General features: G+C 47.7%; 2 protein-coding genes and 1 non-coding gene across 14 annotated transcripts in view; 1 reads left to right on the top strand and 2 right to left on the bottom strand.

Moving 5' to 3' along the window:
- The window catches only part of LOC105474073 (Ts translation elongation factor, mitochondrial), a 32,544-nt gene extending 13,181 nt beyond the window's left edge, over positions 1 to 19,363 (top strand). Inside the window, exons 6-7 of one of the 5 annotated variants that reach the window (XR_003016336.2) lie at positions 11,975 to 12,098; positions 14,560 to 19,363. Coding sequence is in view for 2 of the 5 variants with exons in the window: in XM_011728381.2 (XP_011726683.1) it covers positions 5,928 to 6,004 (77 nt within the window). In the remaining 3 variants the exon portion in view is untranslated. Of the gene's footprint in view, positions 1 to 5,927; positions 10,813 to 11,974 lie in introns of those variants that run through there. The other 4 variants (XR_982661.2, XR_982662.2, XM_011728380.2 and 1 more) reach the window with 4 other exon arrangements.
- Positions 410 to 24,794, bottom strand: LOC105474074 (advillin). Of its 8 annotated transcripts, none has more exons than XM_071071537.1 (19): positions 23,655 to 24,794; positions 20,411 to 23,289; positions 18,592 to 18,666; positions 17,666 to 17,862; positions 15,461 to 15,569; positions 15,258 to 15,368; positions 14,791 to 14,993; positions 14,257 to 14,335; positions 14,042 to 14,140; positions 12,506 to 12,659; positions 12,305 to 12,405; positions 11,705 to 11,842; positions 11,446 to 11,604; positions 10,479 to 10,658; positions 6,613 to 7,035; positions 5,540 to 5,728; positions 4,512 to 4,589; positions 2,861 to 2,986; positions 410 to 1,094 (listed from the first exon to the last, which is right to left on the bottom strand). In XM_071071537.1, the coding sequence occupies exons 2-19, from the start codon at positions 20,474 to 20,476 to the stop codon at positions 981 to 983; spliced, it is 2,601 nt and encodes an 866-aa protein (XP_070927638.1). In that variant the 5' UTR covers positions 20,477 to 23,289; positions 23,655 to 24,794; the 3' UTR covers positions 410 to 980. The 8 variants fall into 8 exon arrangements, 7 of the variants coding, with proteins under 7 accessions (XP_070927638.1, XP_070927637.1, XP_070927639.1 ...); XM_071071536.1 differs by having other exon boundaries at positions 23,659 to 24,794; XM_071071538.1 differs by lacking the exon at positions 23,655 to 24,794 and having other exon boundaries at positions 20,411 to 20,495; positions 23,060 to 23,427.
- On the bottom strand, positions 10,273 to 10,377 carry LOC112425282 (U6 spliceosomal RNA). Its single transcript, XR_003016352.1, has one exon. It is a non-coding gene; the product is annotated as a U6 spliceosomal RNA (small nuclear RNA).
- Positions 24,795 to 24,922: the final 128 nt, after the last annotated feature.

Here is a 24,922-nt window from a genome sequence, read left to right as displayed (position 1 = left end):
TCAACATAGATTTATTATGGTGTTTCTGAAATTTCTAACTTACATGTTCTGTCTTCCACCTTTTATGACATAGAATTCTTTTCTGTTTTTGCTTTGCGATACTGTGGACCATGCTTCTGCCTCGGAACCTCCCTAGTTATATTACTTCTGCCACATGGAATTCTTTGGGATTACTGATTCAAACCTAGAGTTGTCTGGAAACTATGGGTTCTCTTCTTTGTGATTGTCTGTAGCATGCTTTGAAGGTGCTCTGCAGTGGTAGGCACACTGGTTCTGGCTTCATTTAATTAAATTAATAACACATGCCTCTGTTTCTCTTTTGGATAATGTGTGGGTGGGTGAATACTGAGGTTTCCTGGCCAGCTGTAAGGCAGATTTTGACATTCTTGTGCCAGAAACAGAAATTAGAGTAGTCCGGTTATCCAGAGAGGTCACTTAACATTGCCTCTTTACTTCCCCAGTACTGAAACATTTCTTCCAATATAACATGAAATTACCATAACAAGCAAACCCAGAATACTGAAAATAACCGCATTTGTTCATTAGAGGTATCTTTATTTGAAAAGTTAAAAATGCTTTGAAATGATTTACAGGTTAAATAGATTTTAGAAATAATGATCTTAAAATTGAAAACAAAGGTAGGTCCTGGTATAATGCTAAACAAAGTTATTAAACATTTTGAGCATTGTTTTTTGGTTCTCTTTCTTTTGATTTCTCCAGATTTATGCAGTTTTAGTGCTTTCTGCTGAGGCTTTAGCTAGAGGGCCACAAAATCCAAAAACCATGTGGTTAACATTTTAGGTATATAACAAGGAAGGAATGCAAGGATGAGAAAAAATGGAGAACAGTGATTTTCAGACTCTATTATATCTAAATTAAGTAGCTGAATGTCAGGCAGAAATTGGTCGATAAATTATTTCCTGATATTGGCACTATCTGCTCTCTTCTGTGGCCTTGCAGTAGATATAGGCCTTCTTGCTTTAGAAAAGCCCCTTTTCTTTCTTCATTTGCAGCTGTTTCCAGCCAGGCAGAGCTGCAAATTGCCCTCTTGTGATGCCAAACACAGACACAAAGTCCTGTTCAGAGAGGTAATTCTAAGAGAGGAAACAAAGTTTCTAGTTAGAAGGAAGACATGACATCAGTGCCAACAGAAGTTGGGAAAGTCAGAGCGAGAGGGAGTTCTAGGTGGATCCTTGAAGAGGGAAGTAGGATGACTTTCTCAGAAAGGCTGTTAGAGATTTAAATTATTCATTGGAGAGGTGTTCTTCAGTTCAGGGAGTCCCATTTTGGCCTGTGACAGAAGCTTACTGGATTCACTGCTCTCACAGTGCCAGCAAGCACCAGTTTCTTGCCAGAAGGCAATAAATGGGTTATGTATTAAGGATGAATTACAGACATCAAATTTTGGCAGAATGAAGAACTAAATTGAGCCATGGTTTTCCTTGTTTTCCGTCTGTAACTACCATTTTTACCCAGAAATTTTCAAATGCATGATCTTATTGAGCATAAAATTACTCTAAACATTTACTTAATGATTTATTGAATATTTATATACAAGTAAAGATTATTAATTAAGTAAAGATTATTAATATATGGGCTCTGCTTTCAAGAAAATTGTAGTCCAGATACTTGAGTTGGTTAGATAAGACGTTGTGGGAAATCCAGAGTCCATTCCCAAATCAACTTCTTCAAGGGGAAAATAAATTTATTCTTTTTTTTTTTTGAGACAGAGTCTTGCTTTGTCACCCAGGCTGGAGTGCAATGGAACGATCTCGGCTCACTGCAACCTCTGCCTCCCGGGTTCAAGCAGTTCTCCTGCCTCAGCCTCCAAGTAGCTGGGACTACAGGCACCCACCACCTGCTAATTTTTGTATTGTTAGTAGAGACGGGGTTTCACCATATTGGCCAGGCTGGTCTTGTACTCCTGACCTTGTGATCCGCCCGCCTCAGCCTCCCAAAGTGCTGGGATTACAGGTGTGAGCCACCGCGCCCGGCCAAGAAATTTATTCTTTTAACTCAAATATGTTAATTCATTCAAGTGAAACTTAAGAATGCTTGCTATCTGCTAGGCACTGTTGTAGGTGCTGAGAAGCTGAGAATATGATGGTGAACAAGACAGACAAAGGTCCTTACTCTTAAGGATATTACTAGAGGGGGAAATAGGCAATGAACAAGTATAAAGGGACTGGAGCAGGTATGGGAAGCAGTATTAGGGTGGTCAGGAAATGCCTCCTCGGGGAGGTGACACTGGGGCTGAGACCTACACCATGAGAAGGTGCTGGCACTGTGGTGATTTGGGAGAGGGATGTTTTCTCAGGCACGAGCACTAGCAAGTGTAAAGGCTTAAAGGCTGGAATAAGCATGTTTAAGGAACAGCAAAGCAGCGGCTGTACTGGCTGTAGGGTGGTGAATGATGAGGGTATTGGTATATGAAATGAAATCAGAGAGCTAGGCAGGGGCCAGATTGTATCGGCCTTCACATTCTTTTTTAAAATGTAGTGGGAAGCTATTCGAGGTGTTTTAAACAGGGCAGTGCCATATGTTTTAAAGATCCCTTTGGCTATTGCGTGGGGAACGGATTGTAGGAACAGGTGGAAACCAGTTGGATTGTAGTATGTAGTCCAAGATGGCTGCACTAGACTAGTAGCAGAGAGATGGAGAGCAGTGGACAGAAGCTAGCTGATAGATTGATGTAGGTGAAGAGAAAAGAATCAAGAAAGAACCCTCTTTCTTTTGGTTTGAGCTCCTGAGTAGCTCAGATGTCCATTGAGCAGCTACAGTGTGCCGTGCCAGAACTGTCCTAGGCCATTTACTCATGGAGAGCTCCACTTCCAACAGACAGTTTTCTTCAGTCACTCACCTCCTTTTTGGCAGGGTTTACATCCTCAGGTAGCTCCTGATTCTGGTTTTTCAACAGAACTGCTATAGGGTAATATTTTGACTCACTGTCAATAGAATTCACGGAGAGGGTTGCATTCTTCATGTCCTAGGTAAGATAAGAATGTAGGCACAGGGAAAAGACTCCTCAGTGTCTGTATGGTTACAGTTCTAAATGTGTGTAATATTTAACATTTTGACTTGTGCCACTTCACCCTCTATAATCATCTTTCAGAGCAATGGTCCCCAAACCTGGCTGCATGTCAGAATCATCTGGGAATAGAAAATATTCAGATTTTGGGGTTGTTTTTGGGAAAAGTGATTCAGTAAGTTCAAGGCAAGTCCTGTATAGCCAGTTTGGCATACATGTTGTGCCGGAATCTCATTTGAATATTGGGATCACATACCTTCTCTTGGTACTTTTATTTAGCCCTGCATTTCCAGCCTTTAAATGACTTCAGGTTGTAGTTCTACTTAAATATAATTTAAAGATACTATATCAACATTAGCTTTAGAATCTGAGTTTGTGGAGCACAAAGGACAGAATTGCAGGTTTGAACTCCTGGTGCCATGCACTCCTCCTGAGGTTAAAGAACTACTGGATTCCTGGCCAGGGGCTCTACTTCTTCTTTTTTTTTTTTTTTTTTGAGACGGAGTCTCGCTCTGTCGCCCAGGCTGGAGTGCAGTGGCGCAATCTCGGCTCACTGCAAGCTCCGCCTCCCGGGTTCACGCCATTCTCCTGCCTCAGCCTCCCGAGTAGCTGGGACTACAGGCGCCTGCCCCTGCGCCCGGCTAATTTTTTCTATTTTTAGTAGAGACGGGGTTTCACCATGGTCTCGATTTCCTGACCTTGTGATCCGCCCACCTTGGCCTCCCAAAGTGCTGGGATTACAGGTGTGAGCCACCACGTCCGGCCAGCTCTACTTCTTTTAACCATTAAAATAGGGGTAAATGGTCTAAGTTTCTGTGGACTTCACTGTCAGAAACGAATAAAAATGTCATTTGGGTTAGAAGCTTATTTCTGAAAAATACTGCCAATGACTTTAATCTCTCCTAAATGGCAGAGTTGAATAATAAAACAAGTTTTCATTTTTTTGTTGTTGTTTTTTTGAGATGGAGTCTCCCTCTGTTGTCCAGGCTGGAGTGCAGTGGTGCCATCTCAGCTGACAGCAACCTCTGCCTCCTAGGTTCAAGCAATTCACCTGTCTCAGCCTCCTGAGTAGCTGGGACTACAGGCGCCCATCACCATGCCCAGCTGATTTTCATATTTTTAGTAGAGATGGGGTTTCACCATATTAGTCAGGCTGGTCTCAAACTCTTGACCTTAGGTGATCCACCCGCCTTGGCCTCCCAAAGGGCTGGGATTACAGGCATGAACCACTGCACCCAGCCCCATTTTTGTTTTTAAGCAGCAAGTCTGTTTGAAAATCTGGAAGTCAGGAAAATAAAGAACTTGGCTCTCAGACCTGCTTTTCTATTGATTACAAAAAATTTTTACATCAAAACAGACAACTATAGTAATACTCCTTAGTAATACTAAGGAGGACATGAGTTTTGCCCATGAGCATCTGTAGCGTTTGTGGGTTCTCTTTGGCTCTGGTTGCCTGTGTGGCTGGCTTCTCCCAAGAGCAAACCTGACTCACAGCAGTGATTTGCATGATAGCAGCAGCATCTCCCAGCTCTTCTTTTAATTGTTCGTATGATTTTCCTGCCTGAGAAGGAGAGAAAACACAAGATGAGGTCTTTCTTATAGGGGAGGGACATCTTAGGTCTGGTCTGTGTCTTCAGGAAAAGCAAAAGAGCCAGGGAGTCAGAAGACATTTCAAGTATAAGTAAAAATGAAAATCCCCCCTTTTGGGTCCATGAAGGCTTGAAAGGTGCTTAAACATAATGCACATTCTTTGATGGTAACCCCTCAGTCCTCCCTATAAGATTTAAGAAAGAGCAGTTGAAGGCCAGGTGCAGTGGCTCATGCCTGTAATCCCAGCCCTTTGGGAGGCCGAGGCAGGTGGATCACCTGAGGTCAGGGGTTCAAGACCAGCCTGACTAACACAGTGAAACCCCATCTCTACTAAAAATACAAAAGTTAGCTGGGCGTGGTGATGCATGCCTATAATCCCAGCTACTTGGGAGGTTGAGGCAGGAGAATCGCTTGAACCCAGGAGGTGGAGGTTGCAGCGAGTCGAGATTATGCCATTACACTCCAGCCTGGGCGACAAGAGCAAAATTCTGTCTTGGAAAAAAAAAAAGAAGTTGATTAGGAGTCAGGAAACCTGGCTTTCTGTTGATTAACTATGACTTTGGACAAATAGCTCATTCTCTTAGCTTCCTTATCAATAAAATAGGGAACAGTACTTCTACTGGCTATCAGGATCATTGTACAGATCAAAAAGATGATGTGTATGGATACACTTTATAAACTGTTTATACTTCACACTGCTTATTGCTGAGACCTGCTGTGAATTGTCTACCTGGACTTCCTGCTGTGGCAGGTGAAAAAGAGGAGAAAAGAAAGGCAGGGAGCAGGACAGGAGTAGGGAAATGAAGTCCTGGTTTCACTGAGCCGTGAAGCAGTACCCCACCTTCCTGCCCACTGAGCTGTTCTGAGCTCAGTGAGCTGTTCCTGGCAGGAAGTAAGAGCTTCCCCACTCTCTTTTCTTACACTCCAAATGTTAGGGTCCCAGGCTAGGAACCAGCCTGTGAAGATGGGAGGCTCAAACCCCTGCTTAATGATCAGGATTGGTGTGTCGGGATCTCGGCCACTGGGGTGAGTGAGCAGGTACTGCTGCGCTGTGGCAAGGGCACTCTTCTTCTCCGTGGCATTGGCCTCAGCCCCAATCCACAAGAACACCTGTTATGGTGGAGATTTAATATATGTTACTGTGTTCATACTAAGTACTAGATCATACACACTACCCTATCTTTCCCCTTTCTTTCGTGAGCAATTCACAGCCTCAGAAAACTTTCTCAGCCTAATTTGTTCAGCAGAGAAAGGATTTCCCAGAATCAGCTTGATGTTTATCACTTTAATTGCTATGTGTATCTTCCAGATCTGCCTTTCCAAATCGGAGCTGTCTCTGAACTTCAGCTTCCTGAATCCAACTTCTTGCAGAACACCTCCTCTTGACTGCTCTAAGCACCTTAAAAATAACACCCTCAAGATGTAGCTCTTCTTTACTAAACTTGTATCTGAGTCTCCACTTCTGATAGGTGGTATCCATCTAGTCACCTAAGGCAGAAACCTGGGAGTTTCCTAGAAACCCCCCATATCCAATGAGTCACCAGGCTGACCAACTTTACCTCCTAAGCATCTGTCAAATCTGTCACCATCCCTCCATCCCTACTCCACTGCCCTTATGTGGACCCACGGTAGCTCTTACTTGACTATGACAATAGGCTACTGACTGCTGTTGTTCCCCTAAACGCCCATATCCTCTGCATGTGGAGTCCGTTGCTATTGATCCTAAGATGAAAAAGTGCATGATGATAGGATGACTTGATTTTTCCAAAGCAAGGTGGGAAAATGCCCAGGATGGTGAGTTTCAAACATCATTCTCAAACATCACCCCTTGCAAAAAAACGGAGGCTTTCTTTTGGTCACTGCTGACAGAGGTTTGATTGAGCTGGGGATGGTCCAGGGCTACCCTGGGTTTATCTAGGGTGGGGATACTACACAAAAACAACCCTTACTATGGGAGTCTTTGTCATGTTCTGAGTTCTGCAGCTGTGTCTTACCTGGTCCCAGGTATCTAGGAGCATCACGTCACCGGGGTTCAGGTCATCCTGGGTGAAGTCTGTGATCTCAGTGACAATGAATTGGCCAGTCTTATTGGAACATTCAAAGAGACGGGACTGGACATCTAGAATTTCCTGCTGAAGTCTGCAATACAGTCCATTTAAGGGCACCAAGCTGCTTAGAAATGTTTTTAAAACTGAGGTTTTAGCTTTTGTGCAATTCATAAGCCTGGCAGGCAGGGGGAGCCCAGAAGAGGAGGAGGCTGTGTTCCCATACCTTTTATCACTGGCATAGGGAGTTTTCCCTCCCAGTAGGTCCCAGAACTCGGGGGACTCCTGGCCCTCGGCCACAGTGTTCTCGCTGCCATCACAGAGAAGGCTGGCCAGCTCCTTAGCCATTGCCCGCTCATCCCCACTAGACCCCTGAGAGTGGGGCGAGGAGAGCACAAGTGTTAGTTGCACAGGGGCACTTTGACGTGGAAAGAAAAGCATCTGAGACTAATAACTCAGTGTGCCAGGATCAGCTGCCAAGCCACAGTCCCTCAGCCTGGAAAGACAGACAAGTTTGTTCTAGTGCTGGGGAGTGGGGAGGAAAACAGTGTGGGGCAAAAAGCAGGACTAGGCTTTGAAACCCACAGTGGGTATGGGCAAAAGTCACCTTCGTTTCAGCTTCAGTTGGAATTTAAGTACCTACTTTTGGGTTTTTTTTTTTTTAGAGAAAAAAATTAAATTTATTTATTTATTTATTTATTTATTTATTTATTTATTTATTTTTTTGAGACGGAGTCTCGCTCTGTCGCCCAGGCTGGAGTGCAGTGGCGCGATCTCGGCTCACTGCAAGCTCCGCCTCCCGGGTTCACGCCATTCTCCTGCCTCAGCCTCCCGAGTAGCTGGGACTACAGGCGCCCACAACCGCGCCCGGCTAATTTTTTTTTGTATTTTTAGTAGAGACGGGGTTTCACCGTGGTCTCGATCTCCTGACCTTGTGATCCGCCCGCCTCGGCCTCCCAAAGTGCTGGGATTACAGGCGTGAGCCACCGCGCCCGGCCAAATTTATTTTTAAAAGTACATACAGTAAAATATACTCTTTTTACATACAATTCTAAGAATTTTGACAAACAGAATCACGTTATTGTCAGTACAATAAAGGCACAGAACAGTTTCTTCCTCAGTCTCTCCCAAAATTATCTGGGGCCGTGACCCCTTTGGAGTCAAAGCCTCTGTGAATCCTTAACCTCTGGTAACCACGAATCTATTCTCCATCACTATAGTTTTGCCTTTTCCAGAATGCTATAAGTGGAGTCATACAATATTTAGCCTTTGAGTCTGGCTTCTTTCTCTTAGCAGAATGCATTTGAGATCTCTGTTGTGTTTACCAGCGGCTCATCCCTTTTTATTGCTGAGTAGTATTCCATCATGTGGATGTACTACTGTTTGTTTATCCATTTTCCAGTTGGGTTTTTTCTGCTAATGAATAAAAGTGCTATAAACATTTGTGCACAGGTTTTTGTGTGAAGATAGTTTTTTATTTTACTTGAGTAAATACCCAGGAATAGGATTGCTGGATCATATGGTAAGTGTATGTTTAACTTTGTAAGAAACTGTCAGCTGGGCGTGGTGACTCCCCACTGTAATCCCAGCACTTTGGGAGGCTGAGGCAGGTGAATCACCTGAGGTCAGGAGTTCGAGACCAGCCTGGGCAACATGGCGAAACCTTGTCTCTCCTGAAAATACAACAATTAGCTTAGTGTGTGGCACACGCCTGTAATTCCAGCTACTTGGGAGGCTGAGGTAGGAGAATCACTTGAACCCAAGAGGCAGAGGTTGCAGTGAGCTGAGATCGCATCACTGCACTCCAGCCTGGCTGACAGAACGAGACTCTTTAAAAAAAAAAAATTGAAACTGGCGAAATGTTTTCCAAAAGCTGTACCATTTTGCAGTCCTGCCAGCCATGCATGAAAATTCCTGTTGCTCTGCATCCTTGCTCACATTTTATGTTGTTTTTTTTTAGCCATTCTAATAGATGTGTAGTGGTTATCTCATTGTGATTTTGATTTGCATCTCCCTAGCGACTAATGATGTTAAGCATCTTTTCCTATTCAATTCTTTTTTGTAAAACAATTTTAGTGCGTTTTATTTTATTTTGAGAGGGAGTCTTGCTCTGTTGGCCAGGCTGGAGTACAGTGGCGCGATCTTGGCTCACTGCAACCTCCACCTGCTGGGTTCGAGCAATTCTCCTGCCTCAGCCTCCGGAGTAGCTGGGACTACAGGCACACACCACCACGCCCAACTAATGTTTTGTATTTTTAATAAAGGCGGGGTTTCACCATGCAGGCCAGGCTGATCTCAAACTCCTGACCTCAGGTGATCTGCCTGCCTCAGCCTCCCAAAGTGCTGGGATTACAGGTGTGAGCCACCGTGCCCGTACTTAGTGCATTTTAATCCACTGTTGCAATATGAATTGACGTAATATTTTGTGTTTTTGTTCTGTATTAGTGCCTGTCTGTTAGAGTCCACCAAACTCATATGGGAAGATTGACTTATCCAGCCTCCATCTGCGTAGAAGTTTATGAGATTTCTGCTAGGTGTAAGCAGGGTTTTCAGTGAGTTTCTTTTTTTTTTTTTTTTTGAGATGGAGTCTCGCTCTGCCGCCCAGGCTGGAGTGCAGTGGCCGCATCTCAGCTCACTGCAAGCTCTGCCTCCTGGGTTTACGCCATTCTCCTGCCTCAGCCTCCCAAGTAGCTGGGACTAGCCACGTCGCCCGGCTATTTTTTTTTTTTTTTTTTGTATTTTTAGTAGAGACGGGGTTTCACCGTGTTAGCCAGGATGGTCTCGATCTCCTGACCTTGTGATCCGCCCGTCTCGGCCTCCCAAAGTGCTGGAATTACAGGCTTGAACCACCGCGCCCGGCCGAGTTTCTTTTTATTTTTATTTTTCTTTTCTTTTTTTTTTTTTTTTTTTTTTGAGATGGAGTTTCACTCTTGTTGCCCAGGCTGGAGTGCAGTGGCGCAGTGTCAGCTCACCGCAGCCTGGGTTCAAGCAATTCTCCTGCCTCAGCCTCCCGAGTAGCTGGGATTACAGGCATGTGCCACCACCCTGGCTAATTTTGTATTTTTAGTAGAGACAGGTTTTTCCATGTTGGTCAGGCTAGTCTTGAACTCCCGACCTCAGGTGATCAGCCCACCTTGGCCTCCCAAAGTGCTGGGTTTATAGGCATGAGCCACCGTGCCCAGCCTTCAGTGAGTTTCTAATTGGAGTCTGATTGTGGAGAATGTTGGTGATCCCTTTGAAGATTTCTTAGGAAAAAGGCTTCCTTTTTGAGGACTGCTCCAGCCTACTCTTTTTTTTTTTTTTTTTGAAGTAGAGTCTCACTCTGTTGCCCAGGCTGGAGTGTAGTGGTATAATCTTGGCTCACTGCAACCTCCGCCCCCAACCAGTTCACAATTCTTCTGCCTCAGCCTCCCAGGCAGCTGGGACTATAGGTGCGCACCACCACACCCGGCTAATTTTTGTATTTTTAGTAGAGATGGGGTTTCACCAGGCTGGCCAGGCTGGTCTCGAACTCCTGACCTCATGGTCCGCCTGCCTCAGCCTCCCAAAGTGCTGGGATTACAGGAATGAGCCACTGCACCTGGCTTTTTTTTTTTTTTTTTTTTTTCCCCCAATATGGAATGCTTCACGAATTTGCATGCCATCCTTGCACAGTGACCATGCTAATCTTCTCTGTATCGTTCCAATTTCAGTTATGTGCTGCCGAAGCTAGCACTCCAACCTACTCTAGGTCCTTTGACCTTGCTGACAGGAGGAGGGGACTGCAGGTCTGGGCTCCCAGGGGCTGGTCTGACCCCTGGGCCCAGTCATCCTACCTTGCCATACCACAGGTAGTGCTCTGCCTGAGTTCGCAGCAGAAAGACATCATTGGAGTTTAGGGAGGAGGCAAAGGCTGGAACCTCCACTGCTTTGGTGTTAGATTTGTCATTTCCATGAATTTGGAAGAGTCTTACCGGAGGGTCGGGCTCAGCATTTCCCTTCCTGGAAGTCCCACCCTAGAGAGAAGAAAAGCAGAGTCCAGATCTGAGGAGCACCATGTGAGCAGAGCACTAGAGGAGCTGTTGTGGGAAACGTGAATGTTGTAATACTATGTTTGCCCTTGAGGAGCTTCTAGGCTCACTGGAAAGGGTCAGGGTGAGCTGGAGTTATGGTACCAATAACAACAGCTTTCATTCTGAGAACTTTATCATATGCCAGGCTCTGTGACTGGTGCCTTACCTACATCATTTCATTGATCCTTATAACTCTATGAAGTAGATGTTATTATTCCACAGTATAGATGAGGAAACTGAGACTTGGAAACTTGACTAGTAAATACAAGGTTAAGACTTGACCCCAAACTTGTATGATATCAAGCATGTGACATTATGCATTGCTTGGTAGTGCTTCAGCCAGGGCTTCATGGAAGAAGTGGGACTTGAATTTGAAAGGGCACATCTGCAGCAGGAGGGGTATGGTGTGGCACACGTGAGGTCTAATGAGGAGACCCACCTGACTGGAGTGGAGGGTGCGGGTTAGGGAGCTGAGGGTGGTGCACCTGCATAGGTAATATGGGTCAGGTTATGAAAGACCTTGAACATAATTTAGATAGTGGTTCAGACTTGAAGCCCTAGGCATTTGGGATTCACTTGACTGTCTTAGAGGGATTAACCCCCTTCTTCCTCTGTCTAATCCAAGCCTGACTCCCTACCCGACCCCTCCTCTGCTCGCCAATAGTCCCATGCTGGTTTGTTAGTTTGGAACGTTCCAGCTCATGGTGTAATTTTATCAGAGCATCCTCACCTCAAAGATAACTAGCTTCCCTTTGAAGATGGCCATGAAGTGGCGTGGCTCCGTCCCCATCCTGACTCGAACCTGCACAGCGGCCCCGTCAAACTGCCGATCCACCTCCACTGCCTGGTATGCTGAGGCTGCCAGCTCGTCCTGTGAGGCGTGGCGGCCCTGCAGTGGTGAGAGACCATGAAGGACCCATGCTCCCCGCCCCAGCCCAGTGGCCAGAGGACGCATCAGGATCCAAAGCTGAAGCCTGTGCCAGGCCTACCTGCCAGATGTATAAGATGTGATGTGGCTTCCCGTTCACCTCGTATGTGTAGAGGACCAGATAACAGTCTCCCCCATAAAAGAAGCCATACCACTGATATTCCACAGGGACCAGCTCCAGGTTCTCAATTCTCCAGACCTGGGCATGGAAGGAGACACTGTTTTCCAGAGATAGGGGGCTGGGAAGGGCTAGGCTATGCTAAAGGGAGAATCCAAGTGGGGAAGGTGCTGACATTTACTCCATGTTCTCTTTCTCCCTCTGGTTTCCCAGTGCTGAGGACTCATCACATTTGCATGATTTGAATCCTGAGATGAACTGGGCCGTCCTAGTCAGGAGCATCCCATCATGGCTCGGTCTTTGTAAGGCCGAGCGATGATTTGAATAGATCTTCCAGGTGAGATATTGATAGCACATTTGAGGATGTGTGTCTCTTTCCCCTGAAAACTCTACAGACCCACAAGACTCTTAGAGAAGACTCCTGAGGTGCTGGAGGGGAAAGGGAAAGCAAAGCAGACTCTGAATCACCTGCACCCTTGCCCCTAGCAGGACAGCCAGGAAGGCCAGTGCTGCCTGCCCTGATATTTGAATCATTGGGCTTACCTCAACTTTTCCGCTGCCATCATCAACCATTCTTTCCTGGGCAGCTACCTCTGGCTTGGTGTGTAGCAGAGTCACATCAAATTTATCCTGGAAAACTTTAGCTGTGGAGAAAGGGTTGGGAAAAGCCGAGTGAGTAAGAAGCATGTGTGCCTGCCTTTCTAGGGTCCCAGCAGTGAGAGGATGATCTGGGGGCAATCTCACCAATTTTACCAATGCTGAACGTTTTCCCCAGGCCCATGGTCTGGTCCTTTACTGACCACTTCTGGAACAGCTGCTTGAACATGGCCGACTCAGCACCATCGTTGACAGTCTCCACATTGGTGCTGCTGGGGTAGCCCTTCATCTTGATGAAGCCCTGCAGAGCCACCCATTCCCAAAGGCATGTCAGTTGTGGATTACACTGAGTTTTTTGCTTGTCTGGTAATTCACCTCTTTGAAGCCACATGATAAGAGTCTCCCCTCTGGGAGTCAGTCAAATTCTAACTCACTTCTATCTAAGGACCAAGGTACCTGCCTAAAAAAAAAGAGTAGAACATTTTTGGATCTCTTTTTATTTTTATTTTTATTTTTATTTATTTTTTTTGAGACGGAGTCTGCTCTGTCACCCAGGCTGGAGTGCAGTGGCCGGATCTCAGCTCACTGCAAGCTCCACCTCCCGGGTTTACGCCATTCTCCTGCCTCAGCCTCCCGAGTAGCTGGGACTACAGGCGCCCGCCACCTCGCCCGGCTAGTTTTTTGTATTTTTTTTAGTAGAGACGGGGTTTCACCGTGTTAGCCAGGATGGTCTCGATCTCCTGACCTCGTGATCCGCCCGTCTCGGCCTCCCAAAGTGCTGGGATTACAGGCTTGAGCCACCGCGCCCGGCCTGGATCTCTTTATTGACTTGCAGTGATTATGATTGTTAATTTTTTGGAAGATTATGCTGTGTTCTTTCAGTACTTTTGTACTTACTGACTTTTCATCACATCCGTTTGCTCATTTATTGCTTTGTAAGTGCATCTTGCTTGGTTCATCTGCATGAATCTGCACAAATATAAGCTCCTTGAGGACAGGGCTATTAACCTTGGTATGTGATATCTCCTTCAATAATAACAGCCACCTTTTATTCAGCAGATGCTGTGTGCCAAGAACTGTTCTGAGTGCTTTTTTTTGTTTTTGAGACAGAGTCTCACTTTCACCTAGGCTGGAATGCAGTGGCATGATCTCAGCTCACTGCAACCTCTGCCTCCCGGGTTCAAGTGATTCTCCTGTCTCAGCCCCGCCAGGTAGCCCGGACTACTGGCATGCGCCACCATTCCTGGATAATTTTGTTTTGTACCTTTAGTAGAGACGGGGTTTCACCATGTTGGCCAGGCTGGTCTCGAACTCCTTACCTCAGGGGATCCGCCTGCCTCGGCCTCCCAAAGTGCTGGGATTACAGGCATGAGCCATCGCGCCCAGCCTTGAGTGCTTTACAAATGATATTTAATCCTCACAATAACCCTAGGAGATGGGTATGATTCCATGTTAGATATGGGGAAACTGAGGCCCAGAGGTGTTAAGTAGTCTTCCCCAGAGCACTCAGCTGGAAAAGGCAAAACCTGGATTTGAATCCCAGTTTGTCTGCCTGACTTTGCAGTCCATGTATGTAAGCACAATGTTATATGCTCACATACCTAGCATGACTCTGTGAAGTGACACACCTGAAGTGCTCTTAGCAGAATTATTTGAACAGTATTGCACATCTGTAGCTCCTACCAGCGCTTTAGACATGGCTGCCTGTTTTTCAGCCTTTGTGGCTCCTTTTCCTTTCCACACGTAGATTTTGGTTCCACTTTGGTCCAGGATGTAGCAGTCCTAAAGCAGCCAGAGATAGGTATGGTTGCTCAAGACCAGAAGGAAGATTTTGCTCAGAGTCTGCTTCTGAAGCAGGTCTGGCTACCCCAAGCTAAGGCCACCCAAACTCTACTTACATCATGGTTCAGTAAGTCCTGGACCAGAGGCCTCGTTGCTACCTCTGTGACTGCCAGCTGCCCAGGTGAATCTGAGACACTGGAGAAGGGGAGAGATTAGCCTGTGCCTTTTCCTCTATAAAGCATCTTGTAGTCAACTAGATGTTGTTCTGGTTTGGTTTTAGTTTGGAGTTTCTGGGTAGAGTGTGACCTCCTAATAAGACAGCCATGGGAGGACAGGAATGTGCAGACTCTTCTTTGGTGGAGACTTTTGTTTATCTCTGTCCCAAACATTATTCCTTCCACATCCCTGGGCGTGTGCAGGCCAGAGTAAAGGAAAGGTCTCCTCAAGAGATCAGGAGAGATGCTAACAGGAACAACTGCCTCATTGAGCGGGGGATCTCCAAGCTTTCTAGGAGCTGCATTTGAAAAGGACTAAGAAAAAAACCAGATGACTACACCCAAAACAAGGAGCCAAGCAGAGGTGGCTGATGTTCTAGGGGACACCTTCCCCCCGACCCCAGCTTCCAGCTAAAGCCAGGTTTGGTTACTCACTGATACAACATGATATTTGATTTCTGCTGCTGATCTATGATCTCATCAGGGACTGCAGGCTTGATAATGGAGCGTCGGCCAAGGGTGTCCTGAAGGACCTTCATCAGCTCTGGGCTGGCTGCCTCCTTGTCTCCCTCGATCACTCCTATTTCAGCACGGCCTCCTCTCTCCCTGTCTCGAATATCCTTTGCCAGAAGCATAGCCTGTCAGAGAAGCCCAAGGGAGTCCTCAGCTCCTCTGGGACCCCTTTCTGCCTGATGTCTTTGGGGAGAACAGCCTAGATCTCAGACACAGGAGTTACTCGGTTGCTGAGGAGTCCAGGGTGAGTCACAAACTCACACACTTGGCCTGTCTCCAAGACAGATTCTACTCAAAGGCAGGGCTCCACCTTGATTCTTGGGAAAGAGCCAGCATGGAGGGAAGAAGAAAGAGGAACTTGAGAGAGTGCTAAGGCTAGGAAGCCATACCTTCAGGCGCTCCCCACTGTTGCTCTCTGGGCCATTCCATTGGATGATGACTTTCCCAAGGTCCAGCAAGAAGACATCACCTCGGTTGAAACTGTCCCAGCTTATTTCCACCTGTTGATGAGAGGTAAACATTGTTCAGGAGGAATTCTTAGGTGCCAGGTAGAGAAATCCTGGGCCTGGGGCAGACAGTGTGCAGGACTAACCTCAGTGGCCCTGATGTTTCTTTTCCCCTTCACATGTAGCAGCCGCTTCACGTTGTAGGTGTTGGTCTCCACGTGCTTCATCCCAGAGGTGACACCCCCCTTCTTGTAGCTAAGGGAACATCCATTCAGTTATTTGAGTGCCTGCTATGTGCTAGGTTCTGGGGAGACAGTGGTGAATTACACAGATGCAGCCTCACTCGTGTGATGATGACAGTACCTATCAGCAAGGTAAATACAGATGGTGACAGCTGCTGCCCCACAAGTAGACTGGGTGAGTGACTTTCTGGTAGTGAGTCGGGACAGTCTTCTCTGAAGAAGTGACATTTGAGCTGAGATACTACAAGGAAAATGAACCAATACCCAGAGGAATAGTGCTCCAGGCAGAGGAGACATCAGTGACGAAGACCCCCTGCACAGAGGGCTTGTTTTGTTCCAGGAACTGTCTGAATGCCAGTGTGTCACTGGGAGAGGGGTACAAGTTGGGCCGCAGCAGAAGCATTAATGACTCCACAGCCTTAAGACCACCTACCCTAGGAATCAGCTCGCCCGCCCTGGCACTCAGTCCAGCCCAACCTCCGAGCCAGGCGTCCTGCACTTGAAAGGAATGCAGAAGGTAGCCCTGGAGCAGAGGGGCTTTGTCCTTGGGTTCCCCACTGGCTCAGTGTGGTCCTCTGTGCCCAGAAGGGCCTCAGTCAGTGGAGACTGCTGACCTGCAAGAAGCTGATCTTGGCCCGGCCTCACAGTTCTCAAGCTCATTGGAATTCCTCTTTTTGTTTTAATATCAGGGGCAAAGTTTTGAGTTAAACTTCTCAGTTGATGGAACATTATCATCGGCCTTCACTCCCTCTCTTGTGTTTGGTGTCTGTGCATTCCCTTTACCTGCTTGCCCTACTCCCATTCCTTTCCCCATACGCTTCCATTCTAACTGTTGACCTTTTTATTTTCATTCTAGTAAACTGTGCCTCGCCCTCCCCCCCTTTTTTTTTTTTTGAAGACAGGGTCTCTCTCTCTCACCCGGGCTAGAGTTCAGTAGTGCAATCATGGCTCATTGCAGCCTTGACCTCCCGGGCTTAAGTGATCCTCATCAGGGACTGCAGGCTCGATAACTGAGGGCTCGATACCCTCAGCCCATGGAGTAGCTAGGACTATAGGAGTGCACCACCATGCCTGGCTAGCTTTTTTACAAAGTATTTTTTTGTAGAGATGGGGAATCTCACTATGTTGCCTAGGCTGGTCTTGAACTCTTGGGCTTAAGCGATCCTCCTGCCTCAGCCTCACAAAGTGCTGGAATTACAGGCGTGAGCCACCATGCCCAACCTATCATGTTGTTTTGTGTGCATGGTTTTGTTTTGTTTTGTTTGAGATGGTGTCTTGCTCTGTCACGGGACTGGAGGGCAGTGGCGTGATCTCAGCTCACTGCAACCTCCACCTCCTGGGTTCAAGTGATTCTCCTGCCTCAGCCTCTCGAGTATCTGGCATTACAGGTATGCGCCACCACACCCGGCTGATTTTTGTATTTTTAGTAGAGACGGGGTTTCACCATGTTGACCAGGCTGGTCTTGAATTCCTGACCTTGTGATCTGCCTGCCTTGGCCTCCCAAAGTGCTGGGATTACAGGCATGAGCCACCACGCCCGTCCATGCATGTGCTTTTTAAAACAGAAATTGGCATTCTGTTATATGTCTTAGTCTGTTTCTTACTTTGTGTGCTAAGCACCATGTTTGTGAGCTCTGTCCTTGTGTTAGGCATGTATCTAATCTGTTGCTTCTGGCTACCGCATAATACTCCGTGGTGTGCATGTCCTGTCTCCCAGTTATGGACACCTATGTTGCCTGCAACTTCCTAACATCATTAATGAGGCTGCTGTGAACAGTGTGGTCCATGTGCCCTTATGGACATGGATACGTGAGGATTTCTGTGAGTTACACACGCAGAAGTGCGATTTGCAAGTGGCACTGACTACTCTCCAGGATGCTGCGCTAGTCTATACTTCTATCAGCAGGGCACAAGGGCTCCTATTTCCCCATAGCCTTGCCAACACTTGTCACCTCCCAGCTGTTTAATTTGCTACTCTAGTGGGTGGAAGTGACAGCTTTGTTTTGATTTGCATTTCTCTGATTACTTTCTTGATATGCATGTTGGCCTTTTGGGTTTCCTCCTCTGTAAACTGCTGTTTCTGTCCTTACTCTGTGCACCCCTACTCACATGATGCCCTGCTTGAAGTAGCCACGGAAGGTGTCTGACTCATGGTACTGGACCTCTCGGTGCTGCACAGGGCTGCCTCCCAGGTAGTCGTCCAGCTGTGTGGTGTAGATGGCTGCACAGCTCTGCTCATCCTGGGAGGAGTCCTTCCCGATCCAGAAGTGGATGTCCTGGGATAGGAGACTGGCCACTCTCCGGGTCTGGGATGTAGTCAGAGAGATCAGGTCAGGGGCCAGCTCACCTCCCCCTTTGCTGGTGGCCCCTCTGTCATGGGGAGAATGCAGCACATGTGCCTGCCCTTGGCAGACTGAGGGCCCTCTCTCCTGTGGTGGATGCAGGAGCTGCCCTGGCCTCCGAGCAGACCTGCGATCATGGCATAAGCTTTGGCAGCCCAAATTCCTCCCCACATCTGGGTAAAGTTGACAGCTTGTTGTTCCCCAAATAAATAGAGACCAACGGGGATCTTTTCCCAGCCAGGTTGCAGGCTTACCTCACAGGTCCCCTTGGTCCCTTACACTCACACAGCTGGCATAGTGCTGATCTGTACACCTGCACGGCCCTGTCAGCACCGTTCATGTGAGTCTCCTCCATGAGAATCAGCACTTTAAGGCTAGAGACAGGCCTTGCATTTATCTGGCTTTCTTCCACACCACTTTTAATGTGGGACCTAGGCCTGGGAGAAGTGCTGCTTGTGGGTGGCTCACTGAGGTTCAGACTGAGGGTCATACCCCCATCCTCTGATGCAGAATTTAAAACCCAGGCCTAATGATGGCCTTTGATAGACTGGAGGTCTGCTGCATAGCACTGAGGAACCATTGAGACCAATACCAGGGACTATCTTCCCTCACCAGCACATCTCCCAGTAGAGCCCAAGAACTGGCCCCAGGGGAGAAGCTCACAGGAGTGGGGAGGAGGAGGAGGGTGCTCACCGAGAGGATGACATAGCAGTCCCCCTCATAGAAGTTGCCATGGGCTCTCACAGGCACCAGCGCCAGCTCCATTTTCTGGAAGGACAAGGGGTGGGTATAGGCTACATCCCCTCCCACCTCCCTTCCCCACGAGCCTCCCTCTCCTCTCTGTCATTTGGTGCAGGTGGTGGGGAGAAGGAAGGGAGATGTTCCCAATGACCTTATAGGACGTGAGGCAGCCAGCCACAGGGTTAATGTAGCCACTCCTCTGGTTTCTGTGAGCTCTGCTTGCATCACCCTGGATCTGAATCTGGTCCCTATCCTGCTTTCCCTCGCCCTATTCTCTCCACTTCCTACCCGATCTCATCTCACACTATTGTGGGAAGCCTGTGAGCCACCTCCAGCCCTTTGCTGGATATAAACGACCAAGTACAAACCCTTCTCTGAGCTGTTGTGCCAGAACCTCCAACGCTCTTCCCAATGCTGACCACAGGGTGCTGGACCAGGCCCATGTAGGAAAGAACACTTGGATTCTGCGGGGCCGTGGGAGGTGGAGGATAACATTTGGAGAGTGCCAGCGGTCAGCAGGGCTCTGTGCCAAGTGTCTTATATTTGGAGTCTGGGTCAGGGCCCTGATTTGTCACTGCATGTATGGCTTGCCCCTGGAGGACTGTTCACACAGCCTTCATGTAGATTTTCATCACACTCTCCAAGTGAGGGAAACTTGCAGCCATACTTGTGTGTGTTCTATGTGAAATGTGTTAAATGTTAAATATATTGCAATTCTGGTAACCGTGTTTTAGTACCTGTTAGTTATTTTTGTTTGTTTGTTTTGAGATGGAATCTCTCTTTGTCGCCCAGGCTGGAGTGCAGTGGCACTACCTCGGCTCACTGCAAGTTCCACCTCCTGGGTTCACGCCATTTTCCTGCCTCAGCCTCCCAAGTAGCTGGGACTACAGGTGCCCACCACCACGCCCAGCTAAGTTTTTGTATTTGTAGTAGAGGCGGGGTTTCACCGTGTTAGCCAGAATGGTCTCAATCTCCTGAACTCATGATCTGCCCGCCTCGGCCTCCCAAAGTGCTGGGATTACAGGCGTAAACCACTGCACCCGGCCAGTACCTGTTAGTTTCTAAGGAAACTGGAAGCCTTAAAACAATGGAAGTGACCTGGGACTCACAATCTCTGAGAGGCTTGCTGGAGAGCTGACTCCCCATCCTGGTTGAGAATAGTGAAGTGAGGCATTACCTCTGGGTTTTATGCAGCAGCACCTGACTGGGCTCGGGGCGGGGCTTAGGGGGAATCTTCATATCTGGCAGGTGGAGCTACCCAGGCCAGGGTAGTTCCCAGCTATGGATTGCTGGATGTCACAGCCACACAGAGTGGCCCAAGCCCAAGAGGAGATGGGCTGAACAGCGCCTCATCTCTGCAGTGCCCCCTCACCTCTCCCCATATTTTGTAGGAGCCAGGGTGCCCTGTGGAAGACATGTTCCATTTCTCTGATGGAAGCTGCCAGGAATCTGCTGAGTAGGTCCCACCTGTCTTTCCAGGGTATTTCCTGCGAGTGCAGACTCACTGAGCAGGTGGCTGGCTAAAGGACAAGCTTGTTTTTGCCTGGAGCCCTGCTCTTCGGGTCTGAACATTTCCTCCACCTGCCAGCCACCTGCTTTGAGCACCCAGGAGAGGTAAAGGATGGGAAATAGGTACTTTGATGCTGCCTCTCATTCTCCTCAAACCACAGGCTAAGGGGTGCTGGCGGGCTGTTGCCTAGCAGCCCCAGGCAGCCAGACTCTGCTTCCAGACTCCAGTAGTCACAAGTAAGGTGCCTCCAGCCCACCTCACCTCTATTCTCCAGACGATGATCCCAGGGTCATTGTCCACAGCCCTGAAGGCACTGGTCAGAGACATGGTGCTTGTCTTTCCAAGACTGAAACATCACAGAACACAGGGAGGTGATGCCTCTCGCCATAGTGGGCATCAATCCAGTTTTTCTGCTGAGTTGCTTCCCAGTCTGTTGTCAGCCATCTTGCCACACCCTCGTGGTGCATCCCTGCACCATTTCACAATGATGGGGTCAAGGACTTGTCCGTCCAAGTGCACATGGTCAGCCTGGCTGGCCCAGGGATTACCACCCATGAGTTCTGCTTCTCACCTGCCACTGCCCTTAACAACTCTGGTAATCGTCATGGTTATTTACCAAAGGGGTGATAAATATGTTAAGCCCTGTATTGATTCACTTTGCGTATCTTATCTCTAATTTTCAGAAGGTGATTTTCTTCATCTTACGTTGTGTGAATTTGAGGTTTAGAAAGGCTGAATAACTTGTACAAGATCACACTCTAGAATGAAATCCTTATCTGATCCCCAAACCTATGCTTCTAGCCACTTTGATATACTACAACCCTTTCTAAACCAATCTAAGTTCAGTGGCATTTGGAAAGAAAAGCTAGTCAGAAAAAATATTTCCAAACTCAGTTGCCTTCTCTCACTCATTCCCTCTAATTCTTCCCAAGTTCCCTGCTTGCAAGGCCTTCTCCACAGTCAACTTTGACCTTCTCTTTGGCTTTTATGTGTTTTTTTTTTTTTTTTGAGTAAACTATTCTAAAACTCAAACAACCCTTCCTTCTTTTGTCATATGACTACTATATTTCCTGTGCTTTCCAGATACAAAGGAAAGTAAAATGACAGGGCTGGGCCTGGGACAAAGGGTTCTGGGTGCCAGCAGGGTGTGGCCTGGTCTGGCCTGTGGACAGATGGCTTCCTTTCTCCCTCCCACACAGACCCAAGCTTCTCCGTGGAAGTGTGAACCTCAGACACTTAGACGTCTCCAGTTCCTTCAGGATTGGGCAAGTCAGGGTGGGGAGAGGGAGGAAGTGGTAAAGATCTAAGTCTGTGTGGGTCGTGTACCGTCTGTATTCAAGGAGCATCTTGAGTAATTAAGCACCTACCCATGTCCAAGGTCACGTAGAGGCTTTATAGAATTAAAATACCTGCTCTCAAGGAGCTTGAAATCTGATAACATGCATAATTCATGTAAAGCTAGATGAATTTCTCCTGACACGCAAAGGAAAAAGGATGGGGTTGATGGATTTACATAAGATTTAAAAATTCACCCAGAAAGGACTGTATGGATTTTTGCTATTTGGGGACATACTGTGCTTGTTAAGAGGAACATGTCTGACCATTGTTTTCTTGAACCTTGATGGACAAAGCCAAGTTGGAGAACATGCGCCATCTAGTATGGACTTTGGCAAAAAACCATAAAGCACAAAGCAAACTCCCTTTGTCTACTGCTATAACAGGACTAAAGCAAGGCAATGGTGCGGAGCAGCCAGTGTTTGAGAATTTAATTTGATAACTCGTGCTGCCCCACCCTGTGCTGCTCAGAATTGCCAGGAAATATGGTGTTTGGGTTTTCTTCAGACCCTGTGTAGCAGTCATTAAAGGCAAAAGCCATGAGCCAATTGGGGGAAGGGGACAAAGGCCAGTGAATTTATTCCTTGGAGACAGAACTGTCACCCTGGTAAAAGCCACACCAGCCGGCAACAGTTAGGACTGTGAGCCTCAGAGGCTGAAACCTGTCCCATTTCCCAGCAGGAATTTAGGAATCAAGGAGCTCACTGGGCTAGACACCCGGAATGCGAGAGGATAAACTCCAGGAAGGGACTTCCTGCCACACTGGAACACACAGAAAACACAGTTCTAACATCAAAGTCTCCCAAAGCTGCGTCTCTCCTTCTCTCTTCCCTAAATCCTAATTCAGTGTTCTTTGAGGGGACTACAGAAACCCCTTGGGTGGGGGGCACAGTTTTGAGGTTAAAAGCCAGTGGCTTTTAATTCTCAGAGATGCCCTTATGGATGGACCCTGAGCAGAGGAAGCTGTTTTTTGTTATTGTTTTTGAGACAGGGTCTTGCTCTGTCACCCAGGCTGGAGTGCAGTGGTACGATCACAGCTCACTGCAACCTCCACCTCCTGGGCTTAAGTGATCCTTCTGCCTCAGCCTCCTGAGAAGCTGAGACCACAGGTGTGCACCACCATGCCTGGCTATTTTATTATTTTTTGTAGAGACGGGGTCTCACTATGTTGCCCAGGATGGTCACAAGTTACAAATTCCTGGGCTCAAACAATCCTCATTCCCTGGCTTCCCAAAGTGTTGGGATTACAGGTGTGAGCCACTTCTCTGGGCCAGGAAGCTGGTTTTAACTCCTCCTGCCTTGCTCCATACCATTTTTCTCTGAGGATAGGTGAAAGGGGTCTGTCTTTCCCAGCTTTTGAAAATGTGCCCTATATGTTCAGCTGCCTCTAAGGGCTTCTACTTCTCAACAAGAAGTTTGCAAAACTGGCGAGACTCTTGGTTCATTTTAAGTCTCATCTCAGAGGACAAAGCCAAGGGAATCTCAAGCTCCTGTTCCTTTCATTTATTCCTCATTCAGGAGGATTAACTGGCATGCCCCCGTAAATCAGAGACCTTACCTTGCCTTCTCGCTTACCAGCTTTCCCAGTTGTTTCCCGGTGAGTAAGCAGCAGCAGCAGTATTGAAGAACCACTCCAAAGCAGGAGGCTCCGGGTCTGCTGCCTTCGCTTAGTAATGGCCGCAGAGACACTGGGTTATATTTGCTTGTGTTTGCATCTTAACTGCGTTTTCCTAGTCCTGGCCAATCAGAGCCAACCTAGCACTGAGCTTGACTTATTCAAACCAGAGGGAAAGCTTTATCTGTGCCTATTCAAAACAGCAAAACAAGAAGAGCAGACTTTTAAAGGCTTCTTTTAACTCCAGCTCCACGCCCTGATCTAATTGATTTTTTAAAAAGTGCACACAGCCCATCAATAATGCAGGAAAGAGGTTGGAAGGATATGAAATTTGCCATATTGTAGATATGGATGCATTATGGTGATGACAGGAGGCAGAGGCTGGAGCTGCCCCATGTGTGCCTGTGATGTCTAGGCTGGCAAGAGCCTCCCGAAGAAGCTTCTGGCATTTCTCAAAGGGAGGGGAAGTCTGGGAGAGGAGCCAGGAGAATTTTATTAGTTTTGCTCGTTGGGGTCTCTATTAGTCATACAGTAAACCAATCAATATTTGAGTACCTACTGTTTGCCAGGAACCATGCTGGGCTCTCAGCTTCAGAGTTTCCAATTTAGAAGAATCAGGGGCAGAGAAGAATCAAGACTCCATTCCCAGGCTGGGCGCGGTGGCTCATGCCTGTAATCCCAGTACTTTCCGGGGCCGAGGCAGGCAATCACGAGGTCAGGAGATGGAGACCATCCTGGCTCACATGGTGACACCCTGTCTCTACTAAAAGTACAAAAAATTAGCTGGGTGTGGTGGCGGGTGCGTGTAGTCCCAGCTACTTGGGAGGCTGAGGCAGAATAGTGTGAGCCCGGGAGGTGGAGCTTGTGGTGAGTCGAGATTGTGCCACTGCACTCCAGCCTGGGGACAGAGCGAGACTCCGTCTCAAAAAAAAAAAAAAAAAAAAACTCTGCCGGGCGCCGTGGCTCAAGCCTGTAATCCCAGCACTTTGGGAGGCCGAGGCGGGTGGATCACGAGGTCAGGAGATCGAGACCATCCTGGCTAACATGGTGAAACCCCGTCTCTACTAAAAATACAAAAAACTAGCTGGGCGTGGTGGCAGGCGCCTGTAGTCCCAGCTTCTCGGAGGCTGAGGCGGGAAAATGGCGTGAACCCGGGAGGTGGAGCTTGCAGTGAGCCGAGATCGGGCCACTGCACTCCAGCCTGGACCACACAGCGAGACTCCGTCTCAAAAAAAAAAAAAAAAACTCCATTCCAGGGCCCGGTGCGGTGATGGATCACACCTGTAATCCCAGCACTTTAGGAGTCTGAGGTGGGTGGATCACGAGGTCAGGAGTTCAAGAATAGCCTGGCCAAGATGGTGAAACCCCATCTCTACTAAAAATACAAAAATTAACTGCACATGGTGGTGGGCGCCTGTAATCCCAGCTACTCAGGAGGCTGAGGCAGGAGAATCTCTTGAACCCGGGAAGTGGCGGTTGCAGTGAGCCGAGATCACGCCACTGCACTCTAGCCTGGGCAACAGGGCAAGACTCTATCTCAAAAAAAAAAAAAAAAAAGACTCCATTCCCTTAGGGCTTCTGGTTGATGCCCAGAAGTCAACAGGACATCAAGCATATATGCTTGCTAAGCACCTGACTGCAATGGGGCTGATCACAGCAGAACTTGTGTAACTTTGAGTGGAAGCCCTATGTGGCATCTGCAGCTGGTCTCCCGGTGGGTACAACACCCCACTCAGCCTGGGGTGCAGCTGCTTCACGATGGAAGGGGTTGCGAGAAGAAAGGCGGTGATTGCTAAGGGCTCAGTGAACACCTAAGGGCCAAT

This window comes from Macaca nemestrina, chromosome 10 (assembly GCF_043159975.1).
Source record: "Macaca nemestrina isolate mMacNem1 chromosome 10, mMacNem.hap1, whole genome shotgun sequence".
Taxonomy (NCBI): domain Eukaryota; kingdom Metazoa; phylum Chordata; class Mammalia; order Primates; family Cercopithecidae; genus Macaca; species Macaca nemestrina.
This window is presented reverse-complemented; position numbering and strand designations above follow the sequence as displayed.